This window comes from Ostrea edulis, chromosome 4 (genome assembly GCF_947568905.1).
Source record: "Ostrea edulis chromosome 4, xbOstEdul1.1, whole genome shotgun sequence".
Taxonomy (NCBI): Eukaryota; Metazoa; Mollusca; class Bivalvia; order Ostreida; family Ostreidae; genus Ostrea; species Ostrea edulis.
Genome location: NC_079167.1, coordinates 62812894 through 62832444, shown reverse-complemented (window position 1 = coordinate 62832444; position 19551 = coordinate 62812894). Strand labels below are relative to the sequence as shown.

Genomic DNA, 19551 nt, shown 5'->3' with positions numbered 1-19551 from the left:
AGTCCATATATCACAAAGCACTTAAAAATCTCATGTTCAAGGGGAAATAACTCAAATGCATGAAATATAGGCTAGAAAAATATAGTGGAATTTACATATACAAATGTATCCCTCACAATGGCATGACCTTTGGATTAAAAGTCAGAACATTTTTTTACTACACATATTTTAAACTGATTAGTTAAAGTTCATTGAAAAAAAAAGTTTTATATAAAAATAAAGAATGAACCTATAAATACGCTGTATCTTCATTTGCATAAACCATTTAATCATTTCACTGATTAAAGTCATACATATATGTGTGCTTATTTTCATTCCACTTTTCAGAGACTATGAAATGCCTAAAGACTTACAAGATTTCATCAAATATTTGGAGTATGTTTCTACATGTCTCTATTAACTTTCAGTTGTATTGTTACTATAAAACAGTTATATATCCTTTTAATTTTCCCTCAACCCAAGTATTATATATTTTTTTTTTTATTACAAGTGTTAATAAATTATGTTGTATAATTTCTTACTTGTTTATTTGTTGTCATATCATATTTTTTTTTTATTGTTTTGAAATCTATTGTGTTTACAGAGTATATACCCATTTTTCACATGCATGATTTTTCAGAATCTCTGTATAATTGCACATAATTTAAAATTGAGTATTCATTAAAAGGAATTAGTCATTTGAGGACTTTGTTGTGTTGAGGTCCCATTAGTGATTATCCTCACTTGCTCAGAGTATAACTTTTTGGTGTGTTCTAGTAATGATAAAAAGGAAATAAAAATTTGATAGACAATGTATTTAGGTTAACTGGTTTTAATCCTAAATCTAAGGTATGAAATTTTAATGTCCCACCCATATCAACTCCAAGTAGAAAAAGGAGGAGACACCCAATTTTATCCATTAATGTGTGGGAAGACTAAGTTAAACTGGTCAATAATTGCTTACCTTGGTCGTCTTGCGGCTTTCACATTGATCACATCATTTTTACAACCTGTTTTTCACTAACCTCACACCCAGCTTTCTCTGTTGTTTTTTGTTTTGTTTGTTTGATGATTTTTTTTTTATATCACTAATCTCAAGAGATTGGCAAATTTGTCCAAAGGGTGCACTGTAATCGTTTACGGATGTGGGGGAAGTGGGCGAGACATTTGTTGACATTATATTTTGGGACTGCATTTCTGGATTAATCACACACCTTGGTGTCAATGCACAACTGAACAACTGTGGTAACAGATGCTTAAGTTTTGAAGCTTTGAAGTATGGAAAAAATAGATTTTTGCTTTTAATTGGAGAAAATGTATGCAGATATGAGCTTTACATTGATTTCTTTCTTTTCCATAGTGAGTGGTCACCACCACATGTTCGTTCAAGGATCGAGGTTTACAGGAACCAACCACGCAGTATTGTAGATTACGAACCAGGCTTCTCATCTATTGCCTTTCAAGAGACCAAAGTGGTGAGCATGTATTAACATTTATTGTATGACAGAAATTTCACTGCATAAAGAGAATGAATTCTTATTGTTTTGAAGATTCTGAAAATGCAAATACTGATGAAAATAGTGTCATTGTGTATTGAGTAAGTTTCCTTTGGCATGGATGAATGTATGTGAAGATAGCATAATTTATTGTTTGATCCTTTATATCTAGCGTTAAAATTTGGTGAATGCTCTCTTATTTGACAATCAGCATGCAAGTCAATCGGTGCATTATGGTGCATGTTGGTTTGTTTGTTAAGGTAGCATTTAAAACCTTAGCTCTCATACTCTTTTCACTCTGACAGTTACTTTGATCCATTTCTTGTGAGAAAAAAATCATAAAATGTATTCATGTTGAAAAGGAAAGAATTGACAACCAAGAGGGAAATTAAATAATTGAACATCCTTGTCATAATCTAGTAGTTTTATTAGGATCAGTCACATGGCTTGTGTCAGGAAACTGTCCTGGTTTCTAATGTGTCCTCTCTACCTTTCTGATTGTTATTGATCTTTTACCTGGCTCAGTATTGATTCAGAGATGCTGCAAAACACAGGTGTGAAGACCTGAGTCCCCTCGAAGGAAGATCCCTTATATTTAATTTGTTTGTTGGGCCCTGGAGAGGTTTCTGATTGCTGGGGGGTTATCGGTCGAAGAAATCCCTAAATTATGAATACTACATGTTCACTCTGCGGGGGTCATCAATCGTTTACTTTTGGGTTTGTTATCGGGTGACCTTTGGAAACCTCTTAATATAAGGAAGATAACTCTGTGATTATAGAGCAAGGAAGATACAGCTGTTAGGATCTGTTTTGGTGTTAGGGATAATCTGATCTGTGAAAACAGTGTCTTTGTTAACCAGGTAAGTCTTGTTTTGGATGCTGAATCAAAATAATTCTACAGACAGCGAGACCAGTAATATTAATCAATATATGCATGTATGGCGACTCGTAAGGTGGATTATGTTCTGACACAATATCTAAACATGTTAATTGGGGGATCATAAGAGAGGTGAGATTACTAATAAAGAATATCTTGCTTGTTAGAGGTGATTGTACGCTGATGTTCACCCTTGTCATTGAAACTGTGAACACGGCAGTGTGAACACATTGAGTAAACACATCTGGAGTGAAATGTGTCTTTGTTATTGTCCTATAGAGTACCACAGGGAGGATAAGGTCTAAATCTACTAGTACCCCCTTCGCTACCTTTGAGAATAAGTGTCGGGAGGAACAAAAACAACAGGTAAAAATATACCGAAAATTCGGCCAGGTGTGTCATGTGACCAAAGCCTTTAGGTGTGCAGGAAAGCTTTTCATTTTTCTGCTTTTCTTTTTTATGCAATGATTTTTTTTCACACACTCACATACTCTTACTCTTGTGGACTCCTAAGGTAGACCCATTAACGTTGTTATGTGCACGCTGAACCTTTAATATTTTGATTTTCTCCTTTATATTTTCACATTTTGATTTTTTTTATAGACCGGGTAAGGAGGTCATGTGATTTTTCAGTATTGATTCCTTTTTTATGGTTAACTGGAATCCCTCTAACATTGACAAACCATTAATGTGAGCATCTTGTCTAATCAAGTCTTTGTTGACTTTATCAGCTGTATAATGTAAATGGAGTTGTTTGTTTAATACATGAATCAACAACAAATGATAATGTTTTCTAAAACCAGGTCTTTTCTCACCCAAAGTTGCTCTTTGCATGATGTATTGATGTATATGCAGTTTTGTTATTCGGTTCTTCAACTTTACAATATTGCAGCACATGGATAAGCTTTAAGTAGCTCCGTAGACACTATTGTAGCCAGGCTCTAGTAGTTGGTATTCACTTCATTGGTAATCTGCAATTGTTTGAATCTTTTATAAATGTATATATATTATTGTTTGCAACATGTATTTCATTATGTACCAGATATGTGCAAACTGTCAATAATGCAGATGTTGTGCTGAAGCATTTTATTACAGGCTTTTGAATTATTTCAGTACTCAGTATATATACTAATATATGTTGTATCAATCCAAATGTTTATACAAAATGTATTCAGAATGTATGTTGTCTGATTAATTTGTATTTATTCAAATTTCAGTTTACATATCAGCACTGATATTTAAAGAAAATTACTTTTTCAGTGAAAATTTATACCAAATAAAATTTTACACTTCTTTCATAGAAATAAAAGTAGAAAAAGCTAGCTTATGCTGTCAATTTTTCAGCTTTCTAGTTTATGCATGTAGTATTATTTAATTTTTTTTAAAAGGTATCCCAAGTTTAAAAAAAAAAAATGAGAAATTGAATCATGCATGTTTCTTTTAATTAGGCCTTTATCCCAGTTAACAGTCAGAACACAGTATGATGTTTTGTCAACTTGGGATGGCTCATGTTTCTTACAGATTTTGTTACATTCTTATAAAAATAATTCCTACAGGACAATTAGAACTGTTGTGTATTTTGTAGGGTATTGTCCACAATCCACCCATAGAGAAGCCGGGACAGTTTAGTAGATAGTAAGTATGTAGACAAATAAAGTATAGTAGATAGCAGGTATATAGACACAGGTCAGTCGATAGTAGGCGTGCAGGCAAATAGAAAATGAAGTTCATTTGATTTGAATAGTGCATAACTCAGATTTAAGTCCAATAACTGACATGTGACTATTCTGAAGGGCTTCTTTTGCTCCTTGGCAGATTCAGAGTGTGGATGTTATGGTAAATCAGATCATCTGATACAATGTATGTGACAAGGTTATAGGGGCTGAACAATGTTTTTGGGTCTTGGAGGATGCTAGGAATTGTTTATGATGCACTGGTACTAGAATTATTACAGGATTCCTCAGCTGAGCTAGTTAGGGGGTACTTAATTGAGTAGCTGAACAATGTGTTTCCTTATCAGTCATGTATCTTGTTGGTTATGTAAACAAAACTATTGTAGTGAAATAAACATGGGGAGGCAAAAGTTAAAAAGGGTCCTGTAACTGTGATTTTTTATGGGTTAATTAGATACTTCAAAAGGGTTCTTTGACACCTGACATGAATAAGGATTACACCTCCACTCACAAAAGATTTGTGCTGCTTGGAGTTGTCTGCCCTTAGGTAGATTACATTGTGAGGTACAGGGCAGTCAGTGTTACACATGGGTGCTTCTGAGCAGGACCAGTCACAATACATGGATAACAACTTTATCATGATGAATGAAATTGAAAATGAGAGGCATAATCTTCCTTTAATGTTCAGTGATGCTACCATTAAGACACCTAGTTCTTAGTGCAGGCGTGTTTTTGTGGAGACTTAACAAGTGTGTGTTATATACCTGAAGAGCTCAGCCAGTACTTTATTTACAAAGGTGGTTTAATGGAATTTTAAATGAAAGTGGACATTACATGACACACATCTGCATCAGTATGATGAAATTAATTGAACAATTGTATGGGTAGGTAAATATATTGACTGTACTTAGAAGTCCTCTGCTTTGAAATTTTTGTTACTTGTTTGCACGACCTGCAGTATATACTGTTCTTTGTAAAATATTAAGGGAAATGTTATACATTACATGCAGGACGGGTGCGTGAAATGTATGTATTGTTTCTTTGTACTTCAGTGTTTTTCACCTCGGGGAATCAATGTCAATAGATAAGAAAGATGTCTCCAAGATGAGCTGTAATACTTGTCAAGTTCCCATTTATATTGATTTTTAGAGGGTTCTGATCCTTTAGTTATGTTATGTCAATGATAATTCAAAAGATATGCAGCTTTCCACACTTGGGGGTGCTTTTATTTATGGCACCCAGGTATCGTGATTTTTAAATTAGATACTCTTCTTTTGAATCAGTTGCTTATACTCTTCTTAATGTTTGAAAAGGTGGTCCCTTACAGAAAGATAGGGGTCTAAACATTTAAAGATTAGCAATACAGAAATATTGGTGCTAAAACAGGTATTATCAGCCCAAGATATTTGGCTTTGATTTAGTGTTCTTTTGTTTAGGGCAGTGCCTTAGTTCCTGGCTGACTGCAAAGTACCACAGTGCTGATTGGGTTGTTTTATGGTTTGTCTCATCTCCAAATTTGACATATCTTTAGATTTCTGGTGTTTAATACAAAGGACAAATATCCCTACTAAAAAAAATTATGTGGATAGCTGGACAGTGTCAACAGTGACAGGGGTGTGCCAAGAAAATTTGATTGTTGGAGAGTAAACAGAGCCACATGGTTGTATGTACCCTGGGAATCAGTAATTAATGAATGGCCCACTAACTCAGTGGAAATTGTTTCATATGTTAATACATGTATTTGTAATCCAGCTAGGTGTTAATGATTATTTCCAAACCAATTAGTGGAGTACCCCTGTGGGGTCCTTTAGTGCTTAGAATGTATCAATGTAGAATGTCAGGCCTATGGAGGAACAGAAAGAGGATACAATGGATACATTGCTATCACTTAGTAATTACATGCATTACTGGAGTGATTACAGCACGTCTACCATTATCATACTGAATAAAGACCTTGTGTAAGTTGTATGTGTAGTACACAATTTCATCACCATGTTAATTTGTTGGACTCTGTGAAGTGAGAATTTTTTCACCATTATGATGTCACCATCACTCAAGATGACAGTTTCATTCATCAAAAAGCTATGTTAAGTGTCAACGTCCTACATGTAGTTTTTTCTTTTCTTTGATATCCAGAACAATTTGTAAGTGAAGGTCTAATACCGTATATAACCGCACCCCCTTTCCCAACTTTTGTGCTCACATAGTACAGACACTTAAGGCTTTTTCTTTTTGAGTTTTGAAAGCAGTATTTAATTTGTATTGTGTCATGAAAGCATATCAATTGGAGATCAACACTTGAAACCACTTCCAGGTCAGTACATGTGGTGCACATGTTTACAAACAGTTAAGCTTTCATTGCATAAACTTAAGGTTAGGTTACATTGCATTCGTTTACCTAGGAATGCAGCATGTTAGAGTAGTACTGAGTTATTCAGATTTATGTCCTTCAGACTTCTGTTTAGGACAGGTGTTGATATGGTGTGGGTTGCTTATTCCATTCAGATTGCTATTAGTGTGGGTGGGGCTAGGGAGTTTATAGGGTGATATAGGAGTGAGTATTGAAGTGAATATGGTATGCAGGTAACAACAATTTAATCAAAGCTACCTTTACTAAGTATTGTTATTCACCTGTATGGTTTAGTTTCTCATTCTAGGTCACCCCTGGCTAGCAACCCTCAGGCTGCTGGTAATGTCATTCAGTAAGAGGTCTGGTATAGAGGTGATATGACCCCACAATTGCCTTCTTCAATAATCTCTACCTCCCACTCGCTGCCTGGTCAGAGATTAATCATACCCCTAATAGTCCCACCTCAACATAAACATTTTCATTACAAGCCACCCTTGTTCCCTACATCGTACCTTAATGTTTTTGCAGTACATCTCAAGAGGATGGGACTATCAAATTAATATGCTCATTTAGGTGTTTCATTTGCAATAAGATCCATTTATTATGAGAGTTGTATACATAAATACTGAAATATTCATTGACAGACATGGATTTGATTTGATAGGGCCAGCATTTTGTTTAATGTCTGATATGGTATTTTGGAGTCTTTTGGTTAACCATCTTCACAATGTAGTGTTATCTGTAAGGTGCAGTTATAAAGGATTGCAGGAAGTTCAATTCTGCTTTCACACTTAGAGAGAAAGTAATAACTGTAAAATAGATGTTATGATCATTGGGAAGCAATGTAGTTGTTAGTGTTGGCAACTGATAAGGTGAACATATACTTAGTGTATTCTGTTAGATTGTAAAGCAGAAATTGAGCTAAAAATGCATTGTTATCTGTGAAAAGATTAAAACTGGCTTTCACATTGATGCATGACATAATGCAGACAGAGACATTAGAAATAATTCTTAGTAGATGCAGTTGTGAATACAGTAGAAAACTTGCAGCATTATTGAATAGAGAGATGTACCTAACAGCTGTTGAAGGGGTTATGATCAAGGTCACATTAGTAATTTTAATGTGGGACTGATCTTCATGAATATTGATATGGAGCGATGAAGAGAATTATGGTAAACACTTGATAAGTAAAGATAAGACTGATTGAGAATGATGATTATTTCAGTCATTACTAAGTTGTTGCGTTAGTGACGAGGGCGTGTTGCATGCTTAAAGGAACAAAATAAGTTGTTTAACATGGAATCTGCTGCTTATATATGGTAAAGAGTTTCTGTACGGTTTGAAGTGATACGATCTTTTCTTTTGATATGTCATTTGTGGTCTGTAGGGTTGTGAAGAATCATTTAAATTCGTGAGGGCTGATTTTCGTCAGTTTTCGAGACTCTTCAGATTGTTTGGGATGTAATGTTAGTGGATATGGTTTCTGTATAACTTGGAACATTGTATAAATTGTGTATTTAGTTGTGGTTTAAAATCTGTAAATCTGTGGCATAGGGATCCATGAAAATTTAGCCCTTTCACAGTATTTCATTGTTAGAATTGTTTGAGATAGATATCTAATGTAACTTAGTCTGGGGAAAATACAAAATACGACATATAACCCGAGATGTGGAAATGATAACTTTGCTTGCTATTGAATATGATGGAAACACCTAAAGTTATCACACATTTCATTGTGAAATATGCAAAAGTAATGATTTCTTATGTTGGTTTCTTGCAGCACTGAGGGAAAGAAACAAGGATCCACCCCACTGAATCTCAAGGATGAGGAGGATGGAGACACAGCAGAACTCTACAAGAAAGTCCAGAAAGGGGGAGATATTCCCATCAAAGGCCTGCAAAAGCCCGCCCCAGAGAAACCATCTAGTGAGTTACCTCCCTTCTCCACCTGACAGTGTCGCTTACAGTTTCACCTGTTCTTATCACTCGTATCTCACCTTTGAAACTCTTTTAATGTTTTGCCATTCCTGATCAACAGGATAATTTCTCACCGCAATACCTGCTTTTTCTTTCCCTTGATCCCAGAATTTTTGCCAGAGCAGACAATTAAATTAGATATGATAAAAGTGACCTCCCTTGAAATCCATTAGATCAATCAGGAAAAATTTGCAAATGAAGTTTTTCATTTGTTCTTAAAAACCAAAGACCAGTAAATGAAAAAATATGTGAATTCATAGGAGAGGAGTTGGGGAAAATCATTTTAAAGACAGTGGTTACTGGTTTCATGTCATTTTGCATGTTTATTTTTGATTCACAGCAATATGGGTTTATGATGAATTGCATTTATGTAAAATAAATTAGAGGAGTCTCAAAGCACTTCATCATGCCGAGTTAATATTGTATTGCAGGGGAAACTAATCTGCAATGATATTACATAATCAAGTGTAACTAATTTTCATCATGGAATCTGGAATGTCTCTTTGCCAGTGCCTATCATTTTTGTCTCTTTATTTTTAAGCAACGAGAGATCAATTTCATTGTCAGCTCACCTATTTATTTAAATTACCATTTGTATTTCTGTTCTGTGTCATGCTTTTGGATGTATATATATATATATATATATATATAGCGTCATGGTAACGAATTCCATGTTTCACTAGTGCACATTGTCTTTGTCCGAGCAGCCATCTTGTTTAGTGCCTGTCACAGCTTATAGCCAAGGCCAAAACTTTTGAATAATTGATGCTGGTTATAACTGGCTGATATTATAATATTACATAACACCCATAAGATAAATTAAAATGTAAATTTTCTTTCCTATCTCCTCTTTTTTGAAAAATTTCATAAGTGTGTGAATCTTAAATAAATCTAAATTTTCACATTTTGTGAACAGAAGGACTTGCCAAAAACTGCATTATTGCAAAATCTTGGAATGCAGAATTTTGGGACTGCTTGTTTGGTATATCAGAATTTATATGTGCTAAAGATCTTTTGCAAAAAGAGCTTGATTAGTGTATTGTCATTTGAAGAAGTGATTGCTATAATTCATTGTACTGTTTTTCTCTTGCAGACTGGCCAGGCATAGTTATAGTGTGCATTAGTGACACATTGTGCTCAGTAACTGTGCTCTCACATGTAATCATCCTAACTCATGTCTTCCCTGAACTAACATAGAATAGAGACTAGTGCTATCAAACATTGTCACCTACATATATTGACCACAAGCAGAGACACAAGGCTTGGTGATCATCTGAAACAGTGGACGTACATAGTTAAAAAAAAACATGTCTGTGTTGACTAGGGATATGAGGACTGTTAACCTCATGAGAAGGAACAGGACAACCGATTTGGAACAGTTCATGCCAGAAATGCATTCAACTCCAAAATCTTCAGACTTACAACTGGAAAGGACTGGTCAACATCTGAAGAGGAGACCGGATCTTCTTCCTCACAGTCCCAGAAGTGATATCATGTCATCTTCGCTGGACATGGAGAAAGAACAAGAAAGATTGGAAAAGCTTATTCTTGATGATGAGAGAGAAAGAGAGTGGAATCAGCCAAGGAAAATTGTTGATGTGTTCAGAGACTCAAAATCTGTACCTGACTATCTTCAACTGAAGGATGATATCAAAACTTTGTCATCTAGACCAAATGCTTCACCAAAGCGATCTCCTTCCAATTCACCCAGGCATCATGCAAGGACAGATGCATATGATAACAGTGATGAATATGATGATGATCCCACAGGAAATTACTATGAGACAGATGAGACTGAACAGCCTGGGCAGACAGGTGACGAAGATTACACAATGCCAGCTCCGTGGTCAAAGATCATGTCTCTGGAGCCACCTGAGTCTACTAATGAGGATTCCACAAGAAGACAGTGGCGTTCATTTTCTGCAAAGAGCTCCATGTGCAGTGAGAAGTCTTCAAGACTTGATTCTCACACTTATCAGTCTTACACTGCTGGACTCCTGCACTCGAGTGGCAAATCAGAGAAATTTCTCAATCTGCAGAAACATTACTCAGTCTTGGAAAGAATATCAGAGCTGGAGAAAAAGAGAAGCAAGAGTGTTAAAAATAATGGTGTGTCAAAGAGCTTGCATACAGACAATTCAACTGAGGATGAGGAATTGCAGGAGCTGTACCTGGAATTGGATGAAGCTAAGAAAAATAGAGAATTCTTCAGCAGAAAGAGTGAACATGTTCACAGATCTTGGAATCCTAATGCTGACAAAGGTCTGATGCAGAAACAGAAGTCACTTCAAGATCTGAAGATGAAATATAACACTTCTGAAAGCAGTTCGGGTACAAAAATTTTTGGTACAAGGTCGTTAGGCAGAGAAAAGAAATTTGCTGATTTAGCAGAAAAATTCAAACTTTTTGATGATGATTTTAATCAAAGTATTAATTCTAGCAAATCAAAAAGACAGACATCTTGGCCTGATAGTGGTTCTTACATTAATGACCATTTGACGATTCCTGCTTCAGGAAAAAATCGTCATGGCACACACAATAAATATGAAATATATGTAGAAGAAAAACAAAAAGATCACAAGCTTTTGAAAGGACAAGAATCTTTACATATTAGATCTTTCTCTGCTCCAAATACCCAAAAAGAGGTTGAGACTGAAAGTCCACTCATTAGGACCAACTCATCGAAAGAATCTTTTTTTGCTAGCCCATCAGTGGAACAGAAAGCGCCTTTGCCAGTGTCACCATTATCAGTAATTCATGGGAGGAAGATCATGGCCACCTATGTCAATGAAAATCCTGCTCTGTGGAATGAATACACAGATGATTTTAAGAAAGAGTCACTCCCAGATAAAACAGTAACACTTGATGTGTTTTCAAGAAGAGGTGTAGATACTTCTCCAATTCAGGATGTTAGAAACTGTGTACAGATATTTGAAAACAGGGAAAGTAGTACAGGTTTTCTGGACAATCGGAAAGTCTCTTCTGAAGCAAGAACACCTGGTGTTGGCAGACAAAAAGAGGAAATTGCTTCTGATAGTGTGCATACCATCAGGTCAGTGTTTTCTACACAACATTCTGAGCAAATCACTGAAAGTGGTAGTAGGTTGAAGTTTCATGTCAGGGATCTGAGAGCTCTGGCAGACAACAATGAATTCAGTCAAAGTAAGTTTGCTTTAAAACCCCAAGTTGATAGGCAACCAATGATGGAGAAATATTTAGAAGATGTACTTGAACATTCAAAAAGTAACGAAAGGCTCGAACTAATAGACGGTGGCCAAGAGAGATCTTATTCATCTATTCCAAGAAGTCCTACAGGTGGATATGAAATGTATGCAGAAGAAAGAAAATGGGGACATTCTGACATTTTTCAGCAACACAATGACACCTCAGATGACTCTGAAAGTGTAGGTTCTGATGAAAGTGCAGGAACTTTTATTGTCAAACATAGTGATGAAGACTCAGATGAAAACCTGCCAGACGTGACTAAAGGGACAAGCACTGTAAGATTTGCAGGTGCTGGGAAAATGATGCCTAAAGCAAGGTCTGTCCCTGACATAAAAAATGAGGAGAGTGATCAAACACCTCAGGTACCTAGATCTGCCAAGTCACAGCTGAGTTTGAATAAAGAAACATCAGGTCATCCAATATCAGACGGAACCTCAAGTAGTAATGTCAAAAGTTTGAGGGAGTTATTCCATGAAAGAAAAGAGGAGGGAAAAAGGAACAGGCTTCAGTTTGATAAGGATGGTGGCAAATTGAAACTAAATCACCCATTGCAGAGGGATGATGTAGCAACTGATAATGCAGGAATTCATTTTAAGGATTCATTTTCAGAACCAGGACAGAATTGGCGTTCTTGTTCGGAAAGGCTTACAAATGATGTCACTGAACCTAAACTTTCCCAGAGGGAAAAACAGGTGAAAAAGTTTGTCTTGATTAAGAAACCTTTAGAATTGGCTGTTTCGTCCAAGTCTGAAATTCCAACAACAGGAGTAAGACGACAAGACATGCCAATAAAAAAGAAATCGCCAATTATTCTCAAGAGAGGTTTTCTGCAGCAATCCATGCCAAATAGGTATTACCACACAATATCAGGGTCAGGATCTCAAAGAAGAAAAGGAAACTCTGTTCAGAATTCTAACAATGGTGGTGGAACCCTCCCAAAATCATCTGGAAGGCCACAAGATCAGATGCGGAGCAAGGCAATAACAGGTCATTATTACATTCTTCGTCCATCCTCCCAGCCTTGCATGTCATTCTGTCTTTGCTTTGATTCCTCTCCCAACCACCTCTCATCATTGTTGACTTTTGCATGTTGTGATTAATGGAGAATTATGTTGAGAGCATTCCAGAAAAGTCACTTGGGATTAAGTAATTAAATAATTTATTCTTCAAAGGCACTTACAAGTATGAAGTAGACAGAAATTTGCTATCACAAAATTTAGATCAAGTGAATTTGGCTTAAATTTCAGACTGCGTTTCATGTTTTTATGAATTTGTATATTCATGCTTTTTGTGTATTCTGTACTGCATGCCTTTTTTTTTATTCCAATTTTTTTATTTTACATTTGCATGTTTTTTGTAATAGAACGGAAAGTGGAACAGGACCAGGCCATGCCTCCAAAAGTCCCTCCTCCTCCCCACTCACCTCAGCCACAACTCATTCCTCATTTCTACAATATATATGAGCCAGTCGTTTTCAGTGTTGATAACCACCCTGACTCAACCTTCATTAATGGGGCCCCTGCCCCTCCTGTCAGGAAGCACCCTATCACAATAGGAGGTTACAAGTTGCCACGGCAACGTAGTAGTCTCTCGGCGGCAGAACAGCTAGGGGTTACAAGTCCTTCCCCATTCAAATCCAATGGAGGTATTGCTTTTTTGCTGGGCAAGAACTTAATGCCTCATAGAAGATTTGTTTCTTATGTTTGGAGTGTAGTGTTTTATCCTTGGTCTCGCACGCTGTAGTAGCTTGCTCCTCACACAGTTTACTTATTACTAGGGTTTTGGCATTAAAAGGGTGTATATGTACTCGTGTTTTGTCTTCAGGTGTTTGATGACAGACTTGAGTCTGCAAAATTTTATGTATGTGCTCCAAGTGATAGGCTCCCAAGTAAAATTCTGTAAACTTTTGTATCCCTAGCTATTGATGAGGAGTTCGCTTTTCTGAAAGAGTTTGAAAAGGGTAAGTATGTGAATCATGCTGGCATGAAAATCAGACTCGAGATATAATCCAAAATATCAGCAAAATTTTCAATTTGTGCACAAAATCACACTTGTATATATATATTTCAAACACTCGATGTACCTGTATTTTATGAGCATGAGTGAATGAAAATTCTATACATAGAGGTTCATTTGTAGAACATGTATAGCCTGACTATGAACGTAACCTGACAGGATGAAATACCCTTTAAATTTTCATTTCGATGATTCTACTCACTTTTAGTTCTGATTGGTCATAGAAAAGGATGAAACTTTCCCCGCTGTATACATGAAAATGCACTTTATTGTTGATGATGCTGTAAAGTACTGCAATAGTCGAGCAATGAATACCTATAGAAGTTACTCTAAAGAAATGGTTCAAAATGATTACATATCAAAACAAGTTTTGAAATTTGTAAGACTATTTAAAAAAAAAAATTCACATAAGGTTACTCAGATTATCAAAAACATTGGTGCACTTCACTTTTCACTCATTGACTAATACAATTATTGGGGTTATAGACGCTACAGTAAAATTTCAGTTCAGCAGAGGCAAGTTTTTAGTCTGTGGAAATTGTATTCGATGTTTCAAAATATCAGTTTGAGTTGAGCTACCAATTTCAATGATTCTTTAAAAATGACTAATGAATAAAGTTTGGAAATACATTTTAATTCTTGTAATATTTCGTCTAACAAACTGAATCAGAAAGTGTCATTGAATGTCATAATATTTACAAAATACTGGATATCATTGTTATCAAAAAAATTATTTTTGATAGTGGAAATCATATATTGTTAGTCATACATATGAGTATCAAAGTGCATGCATTCACCACCCAACTTTGCACATAATTTGTTATCCTTAATTAGTGTTAATTCATATGTAAAGAGTATGATCTTTCAGTCTGAACTTTCAGAAGAGGGAAGTAACTCCATTTAAATTGTTCGTTATTCTGTGTTGCAACATACTCATCCAGGATAAGAACAATTTGACTTGGCTCCATCTTGTCAGGTTATGATAATCCAACAATACATCTATATGATATCAAGATTACTTTTTGACTTTTTACCTGATTTTAGAGCAGTGTACATGTGTAATGTTTATAAACTTGAGTATCAGTTCAGGATAATACATTTGTCCCCGAATTATGAGTATACTGTACCTGTTTAGAATGTGCTGAAAGGAAACGGTGTAAGTTGTCCATTGTACTTGTCTTATGTCAGTCTGAATGTTTCCTTAAAACTCATGGTTATGCATGAAATTGTTCATTGTAAGTTGGGACCTCATTGTGGCATGCACAATTGTTTTTTCCCAAAAGTCAAGATATGTCCAAAGTTTAGCAGGTTTGGCGTATCATTTGGAGCACTGTGTTAATTAACCGTTAGTAATACTAACAACAAACAAATCGTTTGATTTAGCAACTGTTGCAAATGCAAAATAAAACACTGACTTTTAATGTCATACATTGCCTGCGCCCCTAAGACACTAAATTTCGGGAAATCTTTTGTGAAAGAGGTGATTTTCCTCCATGTTCATACATATGTTTTAGCACTTTGATACGTTTTAATGTTTAATCCAGTGTTATAACTTGTTACATAGGAAATAATTCTGCATATATACTTATATTTTGGCTAAAGCTTCTTTTATGTCTCAATGCTTTTGCTCCAGTATTCTAGCAATAGGATTTGTTAATTTTATTTACACAGTAACCTTGCTTTTTATCTATATAGTATATCCTGCAGCTACCATCTGTACTCAACTTTTAATCTCTGTGTGAAAATTCACTTAATTTTGTTTATTTTTACCTCCTTTGTAAAGTTTGTAAGAATTGTATTTTTCCTTTGTGAGAAAGTCCCTTTTGTATGATTTTCTGTACTTTTGAGATATTCTTGATTGGATTAAATGTTTTGTGTGTATTTGTAGCCTTCAAGCACCCGACGACTGATCAGAAGAAAGCCACGATGATCACAGATCCCAGATATTTACGACGGAAAGAAGAAGAGGAAGAGTACAGGAGAATGCGACTGGTAATATTGTCTTTACGCAAGATTTGATTCAGTAATTAAAACATTGAGTGATATTGCACAGCAGGCTATGAGCTCATTGGAATAGGAAATGTCAGGAATTTTTTTAAATAGAAAAATTGGTGAAAATTTGTCAGAATTGTTCAATTAAATAAAAAAAAATCCTTAGAAAATCAGTCAAAATTGTCCAAGAGTATGTTTTGTTCCTACCACCCCCATTTTGAATTGCTTCATACAAATCTGGACTTAACTACCCATCTAAGAAGTCTTCTCTCTTTACATTATAGCATTTTCATGATTTATAGATTCGGGGTCATATGGTCTTTGGTCTGTCTCCTTTTCCACAAAAAATTTTGAATCTTGGTCATAACGTTTGAATGGATGATGATAAGGCTTTTATATGTCACACGTGTAATCCTTGTGACAAGACCTTTCTTTTGGTGCCAAAGTTTTTTATCTCAATAATTGACCCTATGGTTTGACCTACTTTTGAAAAATTTGAACCTTGGCCAATATCAACTTTGCTGCCATGCATCAGCATCAGTGTTTCACATCTTTCTCATCTTGTTTAAATATTTTACTGGAAAGCTAGAACTTCCTGTACAGTGGTGCTGCTCTGCTCGTCTTGCATGATAAAGATTCTATCAATATTGATATTCTTGTATGAAGAGCCAACTCCTGCAATTGCCAATGTATGTATCAAATGAGGAAGACTTCTATTTAAAAGGGGGAGGTGTACCTTTAGGTATATCAAAGCTGATGTAAAGGTTATTTGTTCTTGCAGGAACAGCTTTACAATGAGGAAAGAAGACGCAAAATACAGCAAGAAGAGGCCGATCTGGAAGCCAGACGACACAACGATTTTTTCACGTAAGTCAAAAATACAGGTGCTGGACCTTGTCATCAATAGTCATTGAAAGAAGTCATAACTCTATGCATAAAATTTAAGATCTTTTATCTTTTGAAATGAATAAAAATGTTTTAAAAATGGAAACAGAAGTGACTGTTTGAGGCATTGTCTTTTCCTAATATATATCCTCATTAGATTCCTATTCTTGCACAGTTACAAAAGGTACCCTGTCACTGGAACTGTTGATTTCCTTAAACTCCCAATGATAACCTTTTGATCCAGTTTGGAACATGATGAGTTTAGTTATATTAGAATTGACAGATCTGATTTCTTGATTATGATTTTAAATTAATTTGTCCCCTCCAGCTACCCTAATAACATAAATCAAGACCCCACCATGACGTGAGTATACTGCCTGACTGGATTACTAATCTGTAAACAGAGGAGAAGGTGGCCCTCACCATGTTCATCTACAAAAGTCATATTTAATTCCTCCATCATTCTGTAAACAACATTAATGCTTTTTGTCATGGATGCATAAATATTATAGTAGCACATTGTTCCTATTAACAAAAACAGTGCTGTAGTATATAGATTATTTTACATGAATTCAGATATTGAGATATACATGTATTGATACTCTATAATCATTGTAACAGATGTTAAAAATTTCATCGTGGCTTGAAGCAATGTACAATTAACAGATGCACAGCAAGTGGGAATGGCTATTACATACTAGATTTTTTTTTTAAAAACAACTAAATATACAGGATCACTTTAGAGAGATGAACATTGATGTGAAGCATTTCTGCATGGATGGAGGAGTTCCTGCACCCAGCTCTTCAAGTTTACATTCAAAAAAATCTCTCTCCATTTGTTCAGTGTCACTGGTTTTGCTATGTTTCTAACAACAAGCTTCTTACTAATGAAGAATCATGGGCTCTCTACATCTTACCACACATCCAAAACATCTCTTGGCTCCAATTCATATCTCAACTGTTTAAAACATTCTTCCTATCTGTTTTTTTGTTTTGATCCACTGGTTGAACACACAGCATCTTCTCATTCTTCTTTCTGCTGTTGACACATTTAAACTCCTGAACTAAGAAGACAAAATGTTTTGGTATAAAGAAATTCCTCCTGGCATTCTTTAACTTTGTGATAGATTGTAAATTTGTATTTCTAATTCTGGGTTTCATGCTAGATGGCAACACCATTATGCTATGTTTTATGTTACTGCAGTCCGTCTCAGAAATCACCAATACCAGCTGACCGATTTGACGAACCATTAAATGTCACAGCAAACTATGGAGTCCCAGCAGAACGAAGGAGAGGCTTCCAAATTCAGGGCAAGGCCAAGGCTTTATATACCTTCAATGCTCAAAATCCCAGGTAGGTAAAGTCTTGTGGTCAAATGACATTTAGTACTCAAACACACAGATAAAGTCTCCTCCAATTTAGAGGGTCAAAATATTTTCTGATTTAGTCTCTTTTGTTCACACATAATTTTCATGAGATTTAGCTGTCAAAATAGATGATGAACTCTCCAGCATAGAATTTATATTTTGACAATTTTTTAGGTCACCTAGGTAACAATTGAAATTTTTTTTAACTTCTTGATAGATGTAACTACCATTCCGATTCTTTTGAAATTTGGTATGAAGCATCTTTGGGACATGGGGGCATTGATTGTAAATTCAGTACTCCTGCACCCCCGGGGCCTTAGAGGTCTTCAAAATCTTCTTCTCTACACCCACACATGTGCAAGAAAAACTAAATGCATAGTCTTGTCTAGCAGGAAGCCCTCTACCAAATTGTAACTTTTATTATCCCTGGGGTAAAGATTCTGACTCCAGGGTGGGGCCAAACTTGGTATCTAGTGTTTATGAGTAAAACATTTAATTCTGTTGATACTAAATTGAAACTGAATGGATATATAGAAGGAGCAGGTAGACATTTATCAAAACTATTAAGTTTCAAGATCCCAGGGGTAGGGGTTTTGGTTCCAGGATGGGGCCGAAAATTGTTATAGTGATTGTCTTTATCATTTGAACGTCTTCTTCTGTACTTATGCTGATACTGTATTAAAACTAAAATGCATATATAAGGAAAAAACTGAAGGAGATGTAATGAAAAATTTGACTTTCGCAACCCCAGGGTCCTGACTCTAGGATGGGTCCAAATAGTCATATACTGTCAATATAACATATACTGTCAATATAACATATATTTTATTTTGTAAAGTCTTTCATAAGTTTGGCACTTGTTTTATACTGCTGCTGAATATTAGAATTTAGGTTATATATTCAGAACAGGAAAATTATGATAGATTTCATAACCCTTTAACTAGTGATACTTTTAACTAATACTCAGGTGACGGCTAAGGCCTGTTGGCTTCTTGTTAAATTACAATACAGCATTTTGATTAACTATTATCCAACTTTTCATTTTAGGGAACTTTCATTTAAGAAAGGTGATATCTTGTACCTACTTCGTCAAGTGGATAAGAACTGGTTCGAGGGAGAGCGTTTTGGGAGAAAAGGAATTTTCCCATTCAACTATGTGGAGGTAATATCTCTCAACAGAATATAGCAAGAGTCACAAAATTATGTCCATTTACTGCTTAGCAAAACAAATATAGATATGCAACGAATTGTGGTGGGTATAATGTTTTTTAACCATCTGTCTATCAGTCAAGTCCTTTGAAACCGCAAAAATTATTTCATGAACTTTGTCGATAATGAGGACTTGCTGTGTAGATGTGCATATTTGCAGGAAATTTTGATGCAATTTTTTTTTGGAAGTTATGCCCCTTTTGAACGTAGAAGTTCGACCTCTGTCAATTCTGTTCTTGTCGGCGCAATTCCTCTGAAACCATAGAACAGGATTTTCAATAAGCGAAATATCGCTGCTTTGAATGACTGTAATCGCTGGCTAGAATTTCCTATCACATGATGCTCAACACCACATTCGCACCATAACAAGATCTTTCCTAATTAAATAATTTGTTGTTTATTCAGTTGATAAGATACTGTGCTATTCTGGGTGATATGTAGGTTTTCTAGTTCTACTGTAAACAAATGCTTGCCATAATTAAGCGTAGTTGCTTTATGCATCC

General features: G+C 35.5%; 1 protein-coding gene across 50 annotated transcripts in view; it reads left to right on the top strand.

The window, feature by feature from the left end:
* The window catches only part of LOC125671809 (uncharacterized), a 71034-nt gene that overhangs the window by 44647 nt on the left and 6836 nt on the right, over positions 1 to 19551 (top strand). For 8 of the 50 annotated variants that reach the window (XM_056163336.1, XM_056163335.1, XM_056163333.1 and 5 more), the window contains 9 exons: positions 1340 to 1454; positions 3938 to 3987; positions 8157 to 8302; positions 13497 to 13538; positions 15483 to 15586; positions 16368 to 16453; positions 16800 to 16835; positions 17676 to 17825; positions 18887 to 19001. In XM_056163336.1, coding sequence (XP_056019311.1) covers positions 1340 to 1454; positions 3938 to 3987; positions 8157 to 8302; positions 13497 to 13538; positions 15483 to 15586; positions 16368 to 16453; positions 16800 to 16835; positions 17676 to 17825; positions 18887 to 19001 — 844 coding nt within the window. Of the gene's footprint in view, positions 1 to 327; positions 376 to 1339; positions 1455 to 2631; positions 2719 to 3937; positions 3988 to 8156; positions 8303 to 12941; positions 13224 to 13496; positions 13539 to 14729; positions 14751 to 15482; positions 15587 to 16367; positions 16454 to 16799; positions 16836 to 17675; positions 17826 to 18886; positions 19002 to 19551 lie in introns of all 50 variants that reach the window. The other 42 variants (XM_056163332.1, XM_056163316.1, XM_056163315.1 and 39 more) reach the window with 12 other exon arrangements.